At 42.7% G+C, this 17095-nt stretch overlaps 1 protein-coding gene across 5 annotated transcripts in view; it reads right to left on the bottom strand.

Annotated features, from left to right (window-relative positions):
- The window catches only part of LOC122539772 (protein AF-10-like), a 184601-nt gene that overhangs the window by 19995 nt on the left and 147511 nt on the right, over positions 1–17095 (bottom strand). For all 5 annotated transcript variants that reach the window (XM_043674818.1, XM_043674817.1, XM_043674821.1 and 2 more), the window contains 6 exons: positions 14639–14756; positions 8608–8680; positions 7035–7165; positions 5971–6159; positions 3380–3468; positions 1011–1399 (listed from right to left, as the gene is read on the bottom strand). In XM_043674818.1, the coding sequence (XP_043530753.1) occupies positions 1011–1399; positions 3380–3468; positions 5971–6159; positions 7035–7165; positions 8608–8680; positions 14639–14756 (989 nt within the window). The remainder of the gene's footprint in view (positions 1–1010; positions 1400–3379; positions 3469–5970; positions 6160–7034; positions 7166–8607; positions 8681–14638; positions 14757–17095) is intronic.

Raw genomic sequence — 17095 nt, 5'->3', positions numbered from 1 at the left:
ACAGGCCATTCAGCCCAACATGTCCACACTGACTCTCTGAAGAGCATCCCCCTACCCTATCCCTATCACACCTAACATACACATGGGTAATTTAGCATGGCCAATCCACCCAACCTGCACACCTTTGGACCATGGGAGGAAACCAGGGCACCCGGCAGAAATCCACACAGAAACGGGGAAAACGTGCAAACTCCACACAGACAGTTGCCCGAGGCCGAAATCGAACCCAGGTCCCTGGCGCTGTCAGCAGCAGCGCTAACCACTGAGCAACTGTGCTGTCTAGCTAATCAAGGATTAGCTAGAGTCATTTTTGATTGAAATGGAAGTCAATGATTACGGGGAAAGGTAGGTAAATGGAGGCGTGGCCAAATGAAAATCAGACGCGATCTTTTGTTTATTTGTTCATGGGACGTTGGTGTCACTGTCTAGACCAGCATTTATTGCCTAAACACAATTGCCCAGAGGGCAGCTGTGTCAATCACATTGTTGTGGATCTGGAATTATATATAGGCCAGACCAGGTAAGGTTAGCAGATTTCACTCCATAAAGATCATTAGTGAACTAGATGTGTCTCCATGACCATTGCCAGTGGTTGTCAGCCATATATTCCAGATTTTATTGAATTCAAATTCCACCATTTGCCACGGTGGGATCTGAACCCACAACACCAGATTATTGATCCGGGGTTCTGGAATAGTAGTGCAGTGACAATATCAGTACGTCACAGCCTCCCCAGAGTAGGCTGGAGGACCTGCACAATCTACTCCTGCTCCTATTCTGATTTTAAGATTACAACCAGTGACTACATTTTGGGATGCACATGGATGCCTTTACAAAATGCGCCTTCCACACTGCACAATGATACAGCTTGTCATGAATGTCCTGTCCCATTGTCCATTTTATCCTGTCTACAGAATGAATACATGGTTATCTGATTAGACACCGACACACGTCAGGCAGCAGCCTGCGAGTGAGGCCTATCTGTCCAGAGAAAATTGAGGTAATCTGACCTGTTAGAGAGGCTGGTTAGCGGTGGAACATTAAGGGATGCAGATGTATGTGGGAGGGAGTTATGGATCGATGCCACAGATGCAGGCGATTGGTTGACACCATTCAATGGACCGACAATACCGTTGCTGGTCAACTGGTTTCCTGGAGGGCATCCCATCATCCCGACCATCGTTGGTGTGGTGGAGAAGGCGGTAGTTGCCATGGAAACTCCGGTGCTCAGGCTTCCCACGCATGTCCTGGTTAGGCCATTGACCTGCTGTTGAATTCCAGTCAGACCTGGGATTTGGAGTGAGACCGGACTTTGTTGAAGTGGAGGGAGAGGAAGAGGTGGGGTACTCTGTAAAGAGGAAGATGAACTGCTTCTACTGTGGCAACCAGAGCGGAGATCCTACAGAAAGGGAGAGAAAGATCCAATTAAACTCCATGGTGGGAATGAGTCAATTATCTGACTGAACCCTCAAACATCAAATGTTCAGAACTAACGCGTTTCCAGAACACCTTATTAAATTTCTCCACTAAGAAAAGTGCTCTTCACCCCATAACAAAGAACATTGAAAAGAGACCTGATCGAGGTCCATAAGTGATCAAAGCATTCGAACGGTTGATGTGAAAATCTCTGGGTTTGTTGGCAGTCTGCAACTCTGGGCCATCAACACAAAACAGTTCTGACTAAATCCAACAAGGAATTCAAAAGAAGCTTCCTTATGCTGTGAGTGACAAGAATGTGGAATGTGTTACCATGGGACACAGCCTGGAGACACTCAGAGGGAAGCTTAATAAATGCAGGAGAAAGGAACAGAAGGGTATGCAGCTGGTGTGAGACAATGCTTGTGAAGAATATGAATGCTAGTACAGGATTGCTGGGCTGAATAGCCAATTACTGTGCTGAACAACAAGGCTAGATGATGTATGGGAACAAATATCCCCACCAAGGTCACACATCAGCCACACTGGGAAATATATTGCCATTCCCTTCCTATTGCTGGGTTAAAATTTTGGAACTCCCTAATAGCTCTGTGGGTGTCTCTACATCCCAACGACTCCAGTGATTCAAGAAGACAGCTCACCACCATCTTCTCAAGGAGCAACTAGGATGGGTAATAGATGCTGCCCCAGCCAGCAACACCCAAATCCCAATATTAAAAGACGTCATATATTAAAATAACCTTTGTCAGAAGTCCAATCACCATAATGTAGGCAAATTTTATGCACAGCAAGATTCCACTCAGCAAGGATGGATGACCCAATAAGTTGGTATTGGTTTGCAGAGGAAATGATAACTCTTGACACACAAAAACTACCAAAGTGCCAGAGAGTGAGGTTTCTGCACACATTCACCTCTCCCCTCCTGTACTCCCACAAGTTTCTTTCTCCATCACTGATGGACATGCTTGGCCCTGAGCTAAGGAAGCCCTCTACAAAGCTCTCAGCCTCAACAACTATCTCTTCTCCTTTAAGGGACACATTAAACCTCCCTCTTTAACCAAGCTTTTAGTTGTCTCGCCAAATATCCCGTTAGATGATTCAGTGTCATGTTCTGCTTGATAATACTCCTTAAAGCACCTTGCCATATTTTACCATGTTAAACACACTACACAAGTGCAGTCTGTTATTGCTGTCAGACTAGTCACCTTCCCGCAAATGTTTCCACTACACACACTTCTCCAAGGGAGGAGATTGAAAATATTACATCTCTCAAAAATAGCAGATGGGAGCAGAGTTTAATACTTCATCTTTGTACCTTAGACACTGCAGATCTCATTCACCATTACACCAATGTTTTGGCATCAAACAAAGACAATGTCATATTTAATTCAAGTTGAGAATTCTGCTACAGTCTCCTTAAATGTCATATATCAAAAAGTATCAATTTTCTGATGATTCTTCACTTCACGGAGATTGAAATTGGACTATGCCATTCAGTCCTTTGAATCTCTGCTATCATCATTTAGTTGGATCACTAATTTGTATGTTTAATATGACACCCTGCCTTGGTTCCTGTCAAGCTGCTTAACAAAAGTCCATCAATCTCAGTTTTGGTTTCTTCAGTTGAGTTTCCTGCTCCCATTCTGCCTCAGATTTTGGCGGTGGGATGCATGGGGTGGTTTGGTGGGCATTCTCCATTTCCAATACCCTTTGTGTGATGTAGACTTTCCTGATATCACGACCACCCCACCAAACAGCCTCTCTGTTATGTCCCCATGTTTGGGGCTCCCTAGCCGAAACTCACTGCGAAATGTGTTGAATTATATACAAAACGGTCTGCTGCAGATGGAGCAAAAATGCATCTAATTGAACACAATATTGCAAGCTATTAGACCCCAAGGTGCAGGAAATATCGGACACCCTTAGCCTGCATATTAAATACCTCTGATGATGCGGAGAGCGAGTTCTCGGTTATGAAACTGCCTTTTGAGGGGGGACTCTTACTGCTGTTCAGCAACTCAGAGCTGCAAGCTGCATCCAGGGAAAAAAAAGGAGAAAGATACTGATTAACGATCAACCAAAACCACTTATTGATCAGAATGTGTCTCTCTGCATACTGTGCCTACAACAATGTAGTAGGACCCACCAAGTGAAGTAAAATCTCAATCCAATTGCAAAGAAACCAAAGACAAAAAATCTTTCTTTGAGACAAACCTCACATCACATCTGGCGGGATGTTCCAAAGTGCTGCATATCTGAGAAACATATCTCTGAAGTACAGTCGCTGTTACTCCATTGTAATATGGACCTTATGTATGCATAGCAAGATCCCACAAGCAATCAATAGAGACCAGAAAATTTGCTTGTTGAAGTGTGGTGTGTGGCATGAATGAAATGTGGATCGAGAAAACACCCTTGATTTAAATCAAACCATGGGATCTTCAATGATGGAAGAAGTCAACAGGCCCCTGCATTTAATATCTCCTTTAAAAGTCACACCATCAATTGTGGTGAGATCAATTAACTGGCCTTTCTGATCTGGATTCCCAAATAAAATCCTCACTTTTGGTTCTTTTGCCAATGGAACTTAATCTGTGTCCTCTGGTTATAGACCCTTCTGCTAATCAGAGTTTTGAGTATCATGCTGAAACCACACCATTCACCTGTTTGTGAAAATTACAGGTTGACAGACTTGCTTATTAAATTAGATTAGATTCCCTACAGTGTGAAAACATGCCCTTCAGCCCAACAAGTCCACACCAACCCTCCGAAGAGTAACCCATCCAGACCCATTTCCCTCTGACGAATGCAGCTAACACTATGGGTAATTTAGCCTGACCAATTCACCTGACCTGCACATCTTTGGACTGTGGGAGGAAATCAGAGCACCCGGAGGAAACCCACGCAAACATGGGGAGAATGTGCAATCTCTACACAGAATCGCCTGAGGCAGGAATTGAATCCGGGTCCGTGCTGCTGTAAGGCAACAGTGCTAACCACTGAGCCACCGTGCCTCCCCCTGATAAAGGACCATTGTTACTTTCTGTGACCTCTGTAGGTGGACTGTCCTCAATAAGGTCAACTGCATTTCTATGACATGGCATTTTTGCGAGTGTTTTACTTGGCCACATTCTTCTATTCTATGCACTGCCACATGAAAACTCCAGACCCAGTGCTGTTAGTGTAACTTTCATTACCTCTTTTCGATTTATATACAATGTGGAGGTGCCAGTATTGGACTGGGGCCAACAAGGTCAGAGGTCACACGACTGCGCTGCTCCGAAAGCTTGTGATTTCACATAAACCTGTTGGACCATAACCTGGTGTTGTGTGATTTCTGATCTAGGTTTGTACAGTCAGTCAGCGAAGGAGGCGATTCAGCCCACTTTGCTAATGCTGCCTCAATGAAGAGTTTTTCAATTAGTCCCACTCCCTTATTCTTTCTCTGTAGATCAATTTTTTTTTGTTTTTGAGTATTTATCTCCTTTGGAACATTACGAAGGAATCTTTCTCATCATTCTTTAATACAGCACATTGTAAATCATCATAACTCAGTACTTAAAGAAAGAAACCCTCACATCTTTTCTCTGATTCTTTTTCTAATTATTTTAAATCTTTGCCCTCTGATCCCTAATCCCCCCTGCCAACAAAATCAGTTCACCCTGATTTACTAAGTAATAAGTCAAAGCTCTTCACAATTTGGACTGTTTCCATTAAACCTATTCTTAACTGATCTGTTTAAATGAAGCCAATGCCAGCTTCTCTCTTCTGTCCTCATAAAGGAGGTTCCTCACCCTGGCTGCCATTCTGGTCAATCTCTCCTGCACCTTCTCGCAACTATTATGTCCCTCATAAAGCCATCCAGAATTGAAAGCGATTCACTACCCTGTGACTAAAGAAATTACTCCTCATCACAGTCTTAAATGGCCTGTGCCTTATTCTAAGATCACGTCCCCTCATTTCAGAGTCACCAGTCTGGGGCCACATCCCACCTGTACCCACCATGTCACAGCCTGTAACATCAGTGAGATCACCTCTCATTCTTTGAAACACAAGGTCCAATTTCCTCAATCTCTCCTGTTAAAACAATCCTAGATTCCAGGGATTAAACTGATGAACCTCTGCTGAACTCCATCCATGGCAAGTACATCTTACTCAGATATACGCAGAGAAGTGGACAATACTCAATGTGAAGTCTCACCAAACTCTATAATAACTATATATAATATACATAAAGCCCTTTATAGCAATAACCACTATCCGACTGCTTCTGACTGAGATGAACAGTGTACACACGCATATCTGTGTGGGTCAGTTTGGTTGAATTATAGAGTCATTTGCCTTCCATTATTGGTTGCAAGTTTGGCTGTTTCTCCTTGGCCAAAGTTGCAGTAAAGGATTATTCTGGCACCACAAGTGAAATCTCAGTTGACATTGGCTAAGAGCACCTAATGATAATCCTGACTGGGCCATTCATTAAGTGCATCATCCAGTTATGCTCTCATGTTACTCAGCAGAGAAAAGCATTCTTACCATTCTGGGAGGTCATTAAATGTGCCTGGGAGGACGGACCATTGCTGGATGTCACACTAGCAAAAGGGATGGAGAGCTGGACATTCAGCAGCTGAAGACGCTCTTTCTTTGCAGAGAGATTCATGATCTGTTCCTGTAAACGTCGGTTATCTAACTGAAGCAGGTGCAATGATTTTAACATGTCCACAACTAGAGGATGAAAAACAAAAATCAGCATCGTGCTTCTCTCTCCAAAAAGGGAACAAATTCTACCCAAAGCAATAAAAGCCACCACATTATACATCTTCGCTATGTTTTCTCCCACGTTCCTGAAGATGTAAATCCTAGCTCGCTCAAGTAGCCATTTGTCTTTGCACCTAAGGTGGTGAGCACTGGCAGAAAGGGCTTGCACTTAGGTGGTATCTTCAGCCAAATAAATATCCCAAAGTGCATCACAATACAAAAATGAGGTGGGATTGTAAGCTAGAGGGCACAAAGACACTGCACCCAGATACAGAAAGATTAAAGGAGTGGGTGACAAGCTATGGGATGGTGAGTAACAGGGAAGTGTGAGGTCATTCACTCGGACAGCAAGAATTCAGAAGCAGAATGTAAATAATAAGGCTCAAAATCTTTATACGTTGATGTTCAGAGAAATTAGTGTGTACTTATACACAAGAAAAGCTATTCAATTCGTCATTCTTCTACTCTTTCCCAATAGCCCTTTGATAGGTATTTACTTCCCTTTCCAATATCAGTTCTAGATCTGCCTCGAGCCTTTCAGCCAATGCATTCCAGATCACAGCAAGTTGCTGCACTGAAAAACTGAGTCCCATGGCTCTTTTGCCAAAAGCCATCAACCCGCGCCTTCTGCTCATCAACCCTTCTACTAAGTGAAACAGATTCTCCTCAACTTTGCTATCAAAATCAATCGTGATTTTCAATGGACCTAATATATCTTTTCTTAATCTTCCAGAGAGTAAGATTACAAGAAGCACCACACACATGTCCTCACCAGACCATCACGCACAGGCAGAGTGTACAGCAGGACGTTGCTACCCCCAATACAGTGGGTCAGTACTTACTGTCAATGCCTCCCTCTCCACTCCAGTGCTTGTCCAGGAGCTCCTCTATGTTAGACGTTGTTTGTGGTACATTCTCCAGCTGAGTCGGTATGGTCTGATCGTACAACATGGACAAGCCGCCAATGGGTGAGCTGTAATGTTGAGGAAAGAAAAGAGACGAGAGCTGGAACTCCAAAGAAACAAAGTAAGGAAAGGGCAGATGAGTTTTGGACAAAATCAAGTTTGGGGGATGGGGTGGCTCGTGAATGATGGGAGGCTGGCCTCAGTTACACTGGAATTGTCAAGTCTCAAATAACTAAAGTCATGGATAACAAATTAGCTGAGGCAGAAGCTTGGTTACCAATGTTACAGAGGTGGAAATAAGGGCCAATGACGTGAATATGTATTTTGAATCCAGTCTCTTGGTCAAAAGATTGAAAACAGTCTGCTCTAATTTTTCTTTTATTCATTTGTGGGACACAGGGCACTATTGGTGAACCAGCATTTATTATCCAGCCCTTGTTTCCCTTGAGAATCATAAGATCTTACAGGAAAGAAGGAAGCCATTCAACCCATTGTGTCTGTATTAGCTCCCGAAAGAGCTACCCAGCTAGTCCCATTCTCTGGCCTTTTCTCCAGAAATCTCCAAAGGAGGCGGTGAGCTGCCTTCTTGAACTGCTGCAGTCCACAGGCTGGAGGTTGACCCACAATGCTTTAAGGGAGGGAATTCCGGAGTTTTCACCAAGTAATAGTGAAGGAATGTAATATATTTCCAAGTCAGGATGGTGAGTGACTTGGAGGGGATCTTGCAGATGGTCCTGATTCTATGAATCCGCTGCCCTTGTCATCTAGATAGTAGTAGTCGTGGGTTTGGAAGGTGCTGTCTAAGGAGCCTTGATGAATTTCTGTCGTGCATCTTGGAGATAGTACACACTGAGCGTCAGTGGAGGAGAGGGCGTATGTATGTGGATGTGGGCTACCAATCAAGCAGGCAATTTCAGACAGTCGCTGGGGTGGAAGATGAGTCAGTAGATAGGGCATGAACCTTGTGATTCGGAGCTAAAATCAAAGGCCTAGATCTTCCCAACATTTAGTTGGAGGAGGTTTTTGCACACCCTCGTTTCGTAACAGTTTCTATCCTACTGTTGTTAGGATACTGAATGGACTCACAAACTCTGAACATTTGCCTGTACCTGTGTTTTTGTTTTTACCTATTATTTACTTATTTATGCTACATATCTCTGTGATCTGCCTGTATTGCTCGCAAGACAAAGCTTTTCACTGTGTCTCGGTACATGTGACAATAAATTCAATTCAATTCAATAAATTCAATTCAATCCCACCCCACCCAGATACAAATGCTGAGTGAGCAATGTAATGAATCTGAGATAGTGGTGAATTATGTTCCCTCTAACTTTTCCTGCAGATGCTCAACTCTCCAAGGTCTATGCGCAGCGGTGTCTTCTGGGACTGGGGGTCAATTCTTAAAGATCCTAGCGTTGCCAAATTGCCCCAGAAAGCTTTTAATGTGACTAGGTTCAATGTGCATCTTCATGTATTAAGACAAAGGAATGCAAAGTAAAGAAAGATTTACGTTGGAGATAGGCTCCCCCTGGAAGAACTGCCTCTGCAGACAAAACTGCAATCGTTGTCGTCCAGATCCGGTTCTGCAAAACAAACAAGATTGGGGAGTTCAGTCAGGTTCTTAGAACAAAGGTTTGTACACATGGCCAGCCTTTGGTATTATGCTTTGCCCTATTAGTGCCGCTCCAGCCTGACAAACATTTGCGAACTTTGCTCCTCAAAGTCCAGATCCTCATGTATCTCCCACTTCTTTCACCCCATCACCGCTTCCTGTGCCTTCTGCCACCTGGACACCAAGTTCAGAAACCCCTTCCCTGAACCTCTCCATCCTGCTCTCTTCCTGAAACCAATATTTTTGACCAACATTTTGGGTACCTACCCAAATGTTCCATTGGCCAGGAATTATTTTTATTTGCCTGATTACTCTCGAAGATGTGGCATTGGAACAATTTATTCCATCATAAGTATTATAAGGAGCTTATGTGGAAGCTTAAAGTGACTTGAATAATGGCAAAATAACGCAAATGCTGGAAACCTGAAAATGTTAATGAAACTCAGGGGCTGTGCTGCAGACAGAAACAGAGTTAACATTTCAAGTCAGATATGACCCTTCTTCAGGACTGTCCTGAGGTCTGCACAAGGCAGAAACAAGCATGGCTATTCATGTGTCTAGGCTGAATCAGTTAAGGGACTACCAATGTACAAACACTGTTAATAACCATGGGTGTATCAATAATGATAAGCCTGGGAATTATAGACCTGGGAGCCTGACAGCAGGGGTGGGTAAGGTGTTTGGTGGGGATTCTGAAAGATAGGATTTATATGCATTTGGAGAGGCAAGGACTGATTAGGGATAGTCAGTGTGGCTTTGTGCTCTGCCCTCATCAATCTTTGTGTTCTCCAAAACTCAGTCAAATTATCGTGTCTCACTAACTTGAGATTTGGAGAACACAAATAAAAAGATTGATGAGGGCAGAGCAGTAGACGTTGCTTACATGGAATTTAGTAAAGCCTTTGACAAGGTTCCACATAGTAGATAGGTTAGTAAAGATAGATCATATGTGAGTTAGGAAGAGCTTGTCAATTGGATTCAAAATTGTTTTGATGGTAGGAGACAGACGGTGATGGTGGAGACCAGTGGTATTCCACTAGCTTTGGTGCTGGGGCCACTACTGTCTGTCATGTACATAAATGATTTTGATGAGAATTTAAGAGGCATGGCCAGTAAGTTTGCAGATGACACCTAAATTGGTGGTATAGTTGATGGTGAAGAAGGTTATCTAAGATACAAAGGGATTTTGATCAATTGGGCCAATGGGCTGAGGAGTGGCAAGATGGAGTTTAATTTGGATAAATGCAAGATACTGTATTTTGGTAAAACGAATGAGGGCAGGACTCATACAGTTAACGGTAGGACCCTGGATAATGTTGTCGAACAGAAAAACCCAGGGGTTCAGATACATAGTTAATTGAAATTTGTATCACAGATAGACTGGTTAAGAAGGCATTCAAGATGCTTTCCTTCAATGCTCAGACTATAGGAGTTGGGGCATCATTGAGGTTGTAAAGGATATTAGTGAAAGAACTTTTGGAATACTGTGTTCAGTTCTGGTAGGAAGGACATTATTAAATTGGAGAGGGTTCTGAAAAGGTTTACCAGGACGTTGCAGAAATTGGAGGGCTTAAGATATAAGGATAGTCTGGGATTTTTTCCACTGCAGCGTAGAAGGTTGAGGGTGACCTTACAGAGGTTTATAACCTCATGAGGGGCATAGATAAGGTGAATAGCAAAAGTCTTTTCCCTAGGATGGGTGAATTCAAAACTAGGAGGCGTATGTTTGAGGTGAGAGGAGAAAGATTCAAAAGAGACCCGAGGGACAACTTTTTCACATTGAAGGTGGTTTGTGTGTAGAACTGTCAGAGGAAGTGATTGATGTGAGTACAATTACAACACTTAAAAGACATTTGTATAAGTTCATGAACAGGAAAGGTTTAGAGGGATATGGGTCAAACTCAGGCAACTGGACTAGTTTATTGAGGGAAACATGGTCAGTATGGATGAGTTGGATCCAAGGGTCTGTTTCCTTACTATATGACTTTATTTCCCTGGTGTCAGAGAGGGAAATGACCAGGAATTAATTTCCTAATAATCTTCCTGGGAGGGGATACTGGGTTATGCTCGAGGGGAAGCACGTTGGCTGTTTTCTCCCCCCTTTCTTTTGTTCAAATGTATACAGTCTATTAAATGATCAGTGTGCATCTGTATAGCACCCTTCACTACCTCAGGATATCTTCAGAGTGCTTTCCAGAAAACTAGACAATTCTGCAACCACTGTTATAATATAGGAAATACAACTGCCAATAGATGTGTGCTTTCACCTGCAACAATGACAGACCAACAGGATAACGTGCTTTTGTGATACTGACTGAGGGATAAGCATTACCTAGGACACCAGCGAGAAATCCTTTGTTCTCTTCCATAAAGTACCACTGACTTTGTTCTAAACACCGGAGAAGGTACACAGGACCTTGGTTATGTATCTCATCTGAAGAATGGCCTAATCGATAGGGGAATGCTCCTGCAGTAATGCACCAGTGTGTCAGTGGGGATCATCTTTTCAAGTTGTCAGTGTGAGTGAGTTAACTCAGTAGCAGTTTCTGGAAGCTCCCAGTATGTCCACATTAACTCTCACCATAGGCAACACCATTGTTAACATGGACAAAGACAGAGAGAATACAAAGGGGTTATAAAAAGGGAGACTGAGCAACATCTTTCAGAAAGTAACAACATGCATCTTAGTTTCTCTTTAATGTGGTAAGTATCCCAAAATACTCCAAAGAAGCATGATTCATCAAATTTGACGCCAAGCCACGGGGGACATGTGATCAAAAGTTTTATCAGACATTTAAGTTTCAAGGGGTGCATTAATGGAGAGGCGGGATGGCAGTTTTGCTGAGGGAAGGAATCTGAAAACATTTTTTAAAAAAAGATATTCGTTCGTGGGACGTGGGCATTGCTGGCTGGGCCAGCATTTATTGCCCGTTCCTAGTTGCCCTTGAGAAGGTGGTGATGAGTTGAATTCTTGAACTGTTGCAGTCCATATGCTATAGGTAGACTCACAAGTGCCTTAGGGAGGGAATTCCAGAATTTTGACCCAATTACAGTGAAAGAACAGCACGATATGCTTTCAAGCAAGGATGGAAAATAACTCGGAGGGGAACTTGCAGGTGGTGGCATGGCCCTGGTATTTGCTGCCCTTGTCCTTCTGGATAAAAGTGGTTGTGGGTTTGGAAGGTACTGGCTCAAGATTGTTCGTGAATTTCTAAAATCTATCTTGCAGATAATACACTTTGCTGCTACTGAACATCAGCGGTGGAGGGTGTGGATGCTTTTGGATATGGTGCCAATCAAGTGGGCTGCTTTATCCTGCATAATGTCAAGGTTCTTGAGTGTTGCTGGAGCAGTACCCATCCAGGTAAGTTTTGGAACGTAGACATTCCAAAAGTGGTAGAGGAGGTAACAGAGCTTCTGTGGCCCTTCACTGCAAGGAGCTGTCCTTCATCGAGTATTGTAGACTGGCAAAAGGTCCAAGGTCCAGGACTGTGTGCTGAGGGACACACTAAAGCTGGGGGCAGCCACTGTCATTGTCTGAGTTCTTTCAGCCATAGCAATACCAAAGGCCTGGAAACTGCATATCTTCTCAGACTCTGTGCCTAATGAAGAATGTTATGATGCAAATTAAGAGCACTGAAAGGCACCTCAGAATGAAACACGTTGTATAGAGAAGTTTATATCTATTGTATTTACTGCAATTTGTAATTTGAAACGTTTTGCCTTCTATCTAGGTAATTGATGTGGAATGTATTTGCTAAATATGAAGGCAATTGCAATTGTACTAGTTGAAATTTTTTTGCAAATCTTGTAGTATTCAAAATGAAACATTTTGTGTACAAATTTTATGAATTAATACTTTTGGAGGAAAAAATAGCTTGACCCCTTCTGATCATTGCCATTATTTCAGATCCTGTTGTAAATTACAGGGGAGACTGTGCAAACTCCACACAGACAGTTGCCCAAGGCTAGAATTGAACCCAGGTCCCTGGTGCTGTGAGGCAGCTGTGCTAACCACTGAGCCACCCATGCTGCCCCTTGATTTTGTACAAATGCATGTACTGATGTGGTTTTCATGATATTTTACCAACTGATCTCTGTGGTATTGTCACATGGCCTAGGAGGGAATGCTTGGGGCAGCTCATTATGCTAGAAATAAGAACTGCAAATCAAACCCTATTTTCATGTCACACAGTTGATCTATTTTGCATTTCCAGGTTCAAACTTATAATGAAATTTCCCTATGTAAACTTGTTACACTATAATTGTACCTTATCCTGCACAGCTACTGATGGGAAGCAGAAATTTAGAGTGATACTGCTGTAAAAGTAGTTTTCATGGATAGAGGAATTTATAATGTAATTGTTTCAGGTGGATAGCTAAATCTTAGTAAGCAATGGTATCTTCAGGAGGGGAGGACAGAAAGAAAATGACAGAAAAGGGAGTGGAGGTGAAAGGAGAAGTGGACAGGAAACCAGAAGGTGAGGAGAGTGGGGAGTGAAGGAAGGCTGGTAGGAAGAAGGGGGCTGGAGAAGGGAGAGGGAGAGGGAGGTGGTGCCAATTAAGAATTGCACCGTGGGTTTAAAGTCATGTTACAGCATGCAAGCAGACAACTTTCATCCCTGATAATAACAAATGTTCTCTTTTAGGAATTATTTACAAATGAATTTATTCCAAACCTCCTGCTTATAAAATTCAAACAGGGCAAAAATAAATTATGATTAATAACTATGAACAGGACTGAGTTGACTGTTCACTTTGAATCACAGACTGTAGTGAAGAGAAGAGAGCTAAGGGGCAACCTTTTCACTCAGAGGGTGGTGCGTGCATGGAATGAGCTGCCAGAGGAAGTGGAAGAGACTGGTACAATTACAACATTTAAAAGGCATCTGGATGGATATATGAATAGGAAGGGATTAGAGGGATATGGGCCAAATGCTGGCAAATGGGACTAGACTAATTTAGGGTATCTGGTCAGCAAGGGCGAATTGGACAAAGGGTCTGTTTCTGTGCTGTACATCTCTAAGACACTGTTGCTCCAAAGGGCTGCATTCAATGGAGCTCTCTCAGTGAGGACACTATCTGCAATGCCCATAACTCCTCCATAACAATTCAATACTGACAGCAGACAAGACTTCCACCTTGCCTTAGAGAGCAGCAATTTCACTGGATAGCCAGTCACTCTGTAGTTCCAGCAGCGCCAATGTAAGCAATGGTCACTGTTGGGACTGCAGGTTGTTCACCAAGCCGAAGACTGACAGTGGTCCACAGTCTCACCAGGGACAAGTTGGCAGGCCCTGCTAAGTACAGTGGAGGTCCAGGTTCAAAAAAACTAGGTTGTGTTGGCTGGGGCGGGGGGTGATGCAAAGGAAGAGTTGGGAACTAAAATTAACCTGTAAAGGATGGGGAGCCATTGATGGGCCGGGGTGTTCTGAAGTGTTGTTTTCCAAGTGAAACATTAGCTGTTGCTTCTTACCCACCTCCACAAATGCTGAGTTTTTTCAGTACTTGTAGTTTTTATAGGAGGACCTTTCTACAAACCTCCTCCTCCAAAACTAGACAATGAAGTTGAAGTTACTGGGTCTCTCTGATGGTGTAACCCTACTTCTACATGAACCCCCCCCGACCCCCATTGCAGGTTAGATACTGGAGGAAGTGGGTCAAGACCATTAAATGGTCAGTGATTGCCTACATAATGATCTTAATAAGCTCTGAGTGAGACACCAGAGAGCTCACATGTCCCCATTTAATTGGAAAGGGGCCAAGAGTAAGCAGGTATGTAGTGGGCACAGTTCCTGCTGTATGTTATGTACTGCACTGACTTTAAACCCCTTGACAGAGGAGTATATGTTTCAGCATAACAGTCTCTCTTTCGAGACCTACCATCACAGTAATCTGGAGAAATGAGCACCTAATGATTGCCACCTACCTGTTTGACTGGTTTCCACTGGGTTTAACAGTGAAGTAATGGATGAACCAGGTGTGATTGGTCCTCCAAAGACATTGGAAGGAGTGAGATTATACGATGAACCAGGTAAGGAGAGCACCTGTACAGAGAAAGCAGCACAGTGTTGAAAGTGTAACAATGCCATGTGATGAAGAGCTCATTTTACTTGATCTTTAAAGTGGAGCTGTTGACAGTCTGCAATTTCGATTTAGCTCTTAAACAAATCTTTATTCTGCTTTAATGGAGAGAATACTTTCATTAAGTACAGCTCTTTTGTAAGCACTTAAAAACCTAGACATCATTTAAAACCTTGTATGCATTGTGTTTCTCATTCATAAAAATAATTTCCTGCTAAGGACTTGTTACTATATTTCCGTCAACACTTTCTATCACCAAATTGGTATGTCAGAACCTCAGTCAATTTTGCTTTGCCAATCAAAGTGTAATTGTAATCTTTTGCCACTAAATGGCTCTGTGGAGCAAGTTCATGAGACCGTTTCAAATATTGCCACCATTTTATATATTAAAGAAAAACCTGAAAGGCATGACCTGAACACAGACAATAAAACTAACAATATAATAGTTGCATTGACTATCTCCTGAGCTGCTGGGAAATAGCATCCTTTATTTCATTATTGATACTCACAAAACCTCAAATGTCCATCCTTTGCAGATGTAAAATCTTAAACAACATGACAAAAACAAACTTGAAAATAAATTTGTAATATTAATTATAATATGTGACTCATTTCTTTTACTTCTCTTTAATGATGGGTTTATGCACCTGAATGGCTTTAGTTTGAAGGTTAACACCATAAGATGTAGGAGCAGAAATAGCCAGAGTAGCCTATCTGGCTTGCTCCATCATTCAATGAGATCACAGCTGATATGATTATCCTCAACTCCACTTTCCTGACAATTTCTTATTATCTTTTATTCCCTTCCTGTTTAAAATTCTATCTATCTCAACCTTGAATATGCTTCATGACTAGTCACGACAATCCTCTGTAGATTCACATTTCTTCTGAGAGAAGAAATAATATTTTTGATATTATTCCTTCTGGTTGAGAGCTCATCCATAACTGAAAATGACCAACAGTAGGCTATTTGATTCAGCATTGCATCACCTCCACACCTGATCCTTTCTCTGCTGGTCACTGATTACTGATCACTGGTTAGTAGTCATTGGTTACTGATCAGGAGCCTGCTGCACCACCTCCACACACCCATTCCCAAGTAGTGCTGAATCCAATTATCCTGTTTGTGAACCCAGCTAATGCAGCACAGACCTGTTCAGTACAAGCCACTAGATAAGTATCAGAAGCAACTGTTACTTCATATCATGGTTCAAAGCTGGGAAATGGTTTTCTCTTGTGGGAGAGTTTAGGACCAGACAGCATAACCTCAGAATAAAGGGGGTTGGCTGGTGATGCACTTGGTGTTGATTAGCTTGTTTAAAATGCATTTCTGTTAGATCGACTTTGAAGTGGAATTCTGATGGTGAGACCTCCCCTTTAAAAGCCTGGTTTGGAATGAACTCCCCTGCAAAGGGTGGATTGTTCCCAATCAAAGGTTTCCCCCATGGCTGCAGTCTCGCAGCTGTAGGTTCAGTAGCGCCAATAAAAACAGAACATGCTTGCACAAGCTACATAAAGAGGTTATAAATCTCATCCGATACAAACATTTAAATATACTGCGTACTGGCTACATGTTTAAAAAAAATGGACAAGGTCACCAATTGAAGTTCTGACTTATTTCCCAACAGAATCACAAATTATCTGTGTGCAAAGAAACAGAGCTGGAACTGCTTGTGTCAAAATTACTAAGTGCTAATAGCACAGTGACACAAGGCAGAAATCATAACTGACTAATGTTCCAGCTAATTTCATTAGGGAAAGAGAGAAAGGATAGAGTGAGAGGAGGCCATTCAGCCCATCAAATGGGGACCATTCAGATTCTGGTTTAATGTATCAATGTACACCTTTAAATCCATTCCTTTTCGTGACTCTCACTCAGTGATAGCAATCTCAGCTCAGAGTTCGACAGCTGTCGATTCAAATCTCACTTGAGAGATTAGAGTACAAAATCCAGCAACAAAGTGACTATGTCACTACAGAGGAGGCAGTGGCATGGTGGTTATGTCACTGGGCTAGTAATCCAGAACTCCAGGCTAATGTTCTGGGGTGAAAGTGAGGTCTGCAGATGCTGGAGATCAGAGCTGGAAATGTGTTGCTGGAAAAGCGCAGCAGGTCAGGCAGCATCCAGGGAACAGGAGAATCGACGTTTCGGGCATAAGCCCTTCTTCAGGAATGGAAAGTTTGTCCAGCAGGCTAAGATAAAAGGTAGGGAGGAGGGACTTGGGAGAGGGGCGTCGGAAATGTGATAGGTGAAAAGAGGTCAAGGTGAGGGTGATAGGTCAGACTGGAGTGGGGGCGGAGA

The sequence above is a fragment of the Chiloscyllium plagiosum genome, chromosome 33 (assembly GCF_004010195.1).
Source record: "Chiloscyllium plagiosum isolate BGI_BamShark_2017 chromosome 33, ASM401019v2, whole genome shotgun sequence".
In the NCBI taxonomy this organism is placed as follows: Eukaryota; Metazoa; Chordata; class Chondrichthyes; order Orectolobiformes; family Hemiscylliidae; genus Chiloscyllium; species Chiloscyllium plagiosum.
Note: the sequence above shows the minus strand (reverse complement) of the source record. Positions and strands in the feature narration are given on the sequence as shown.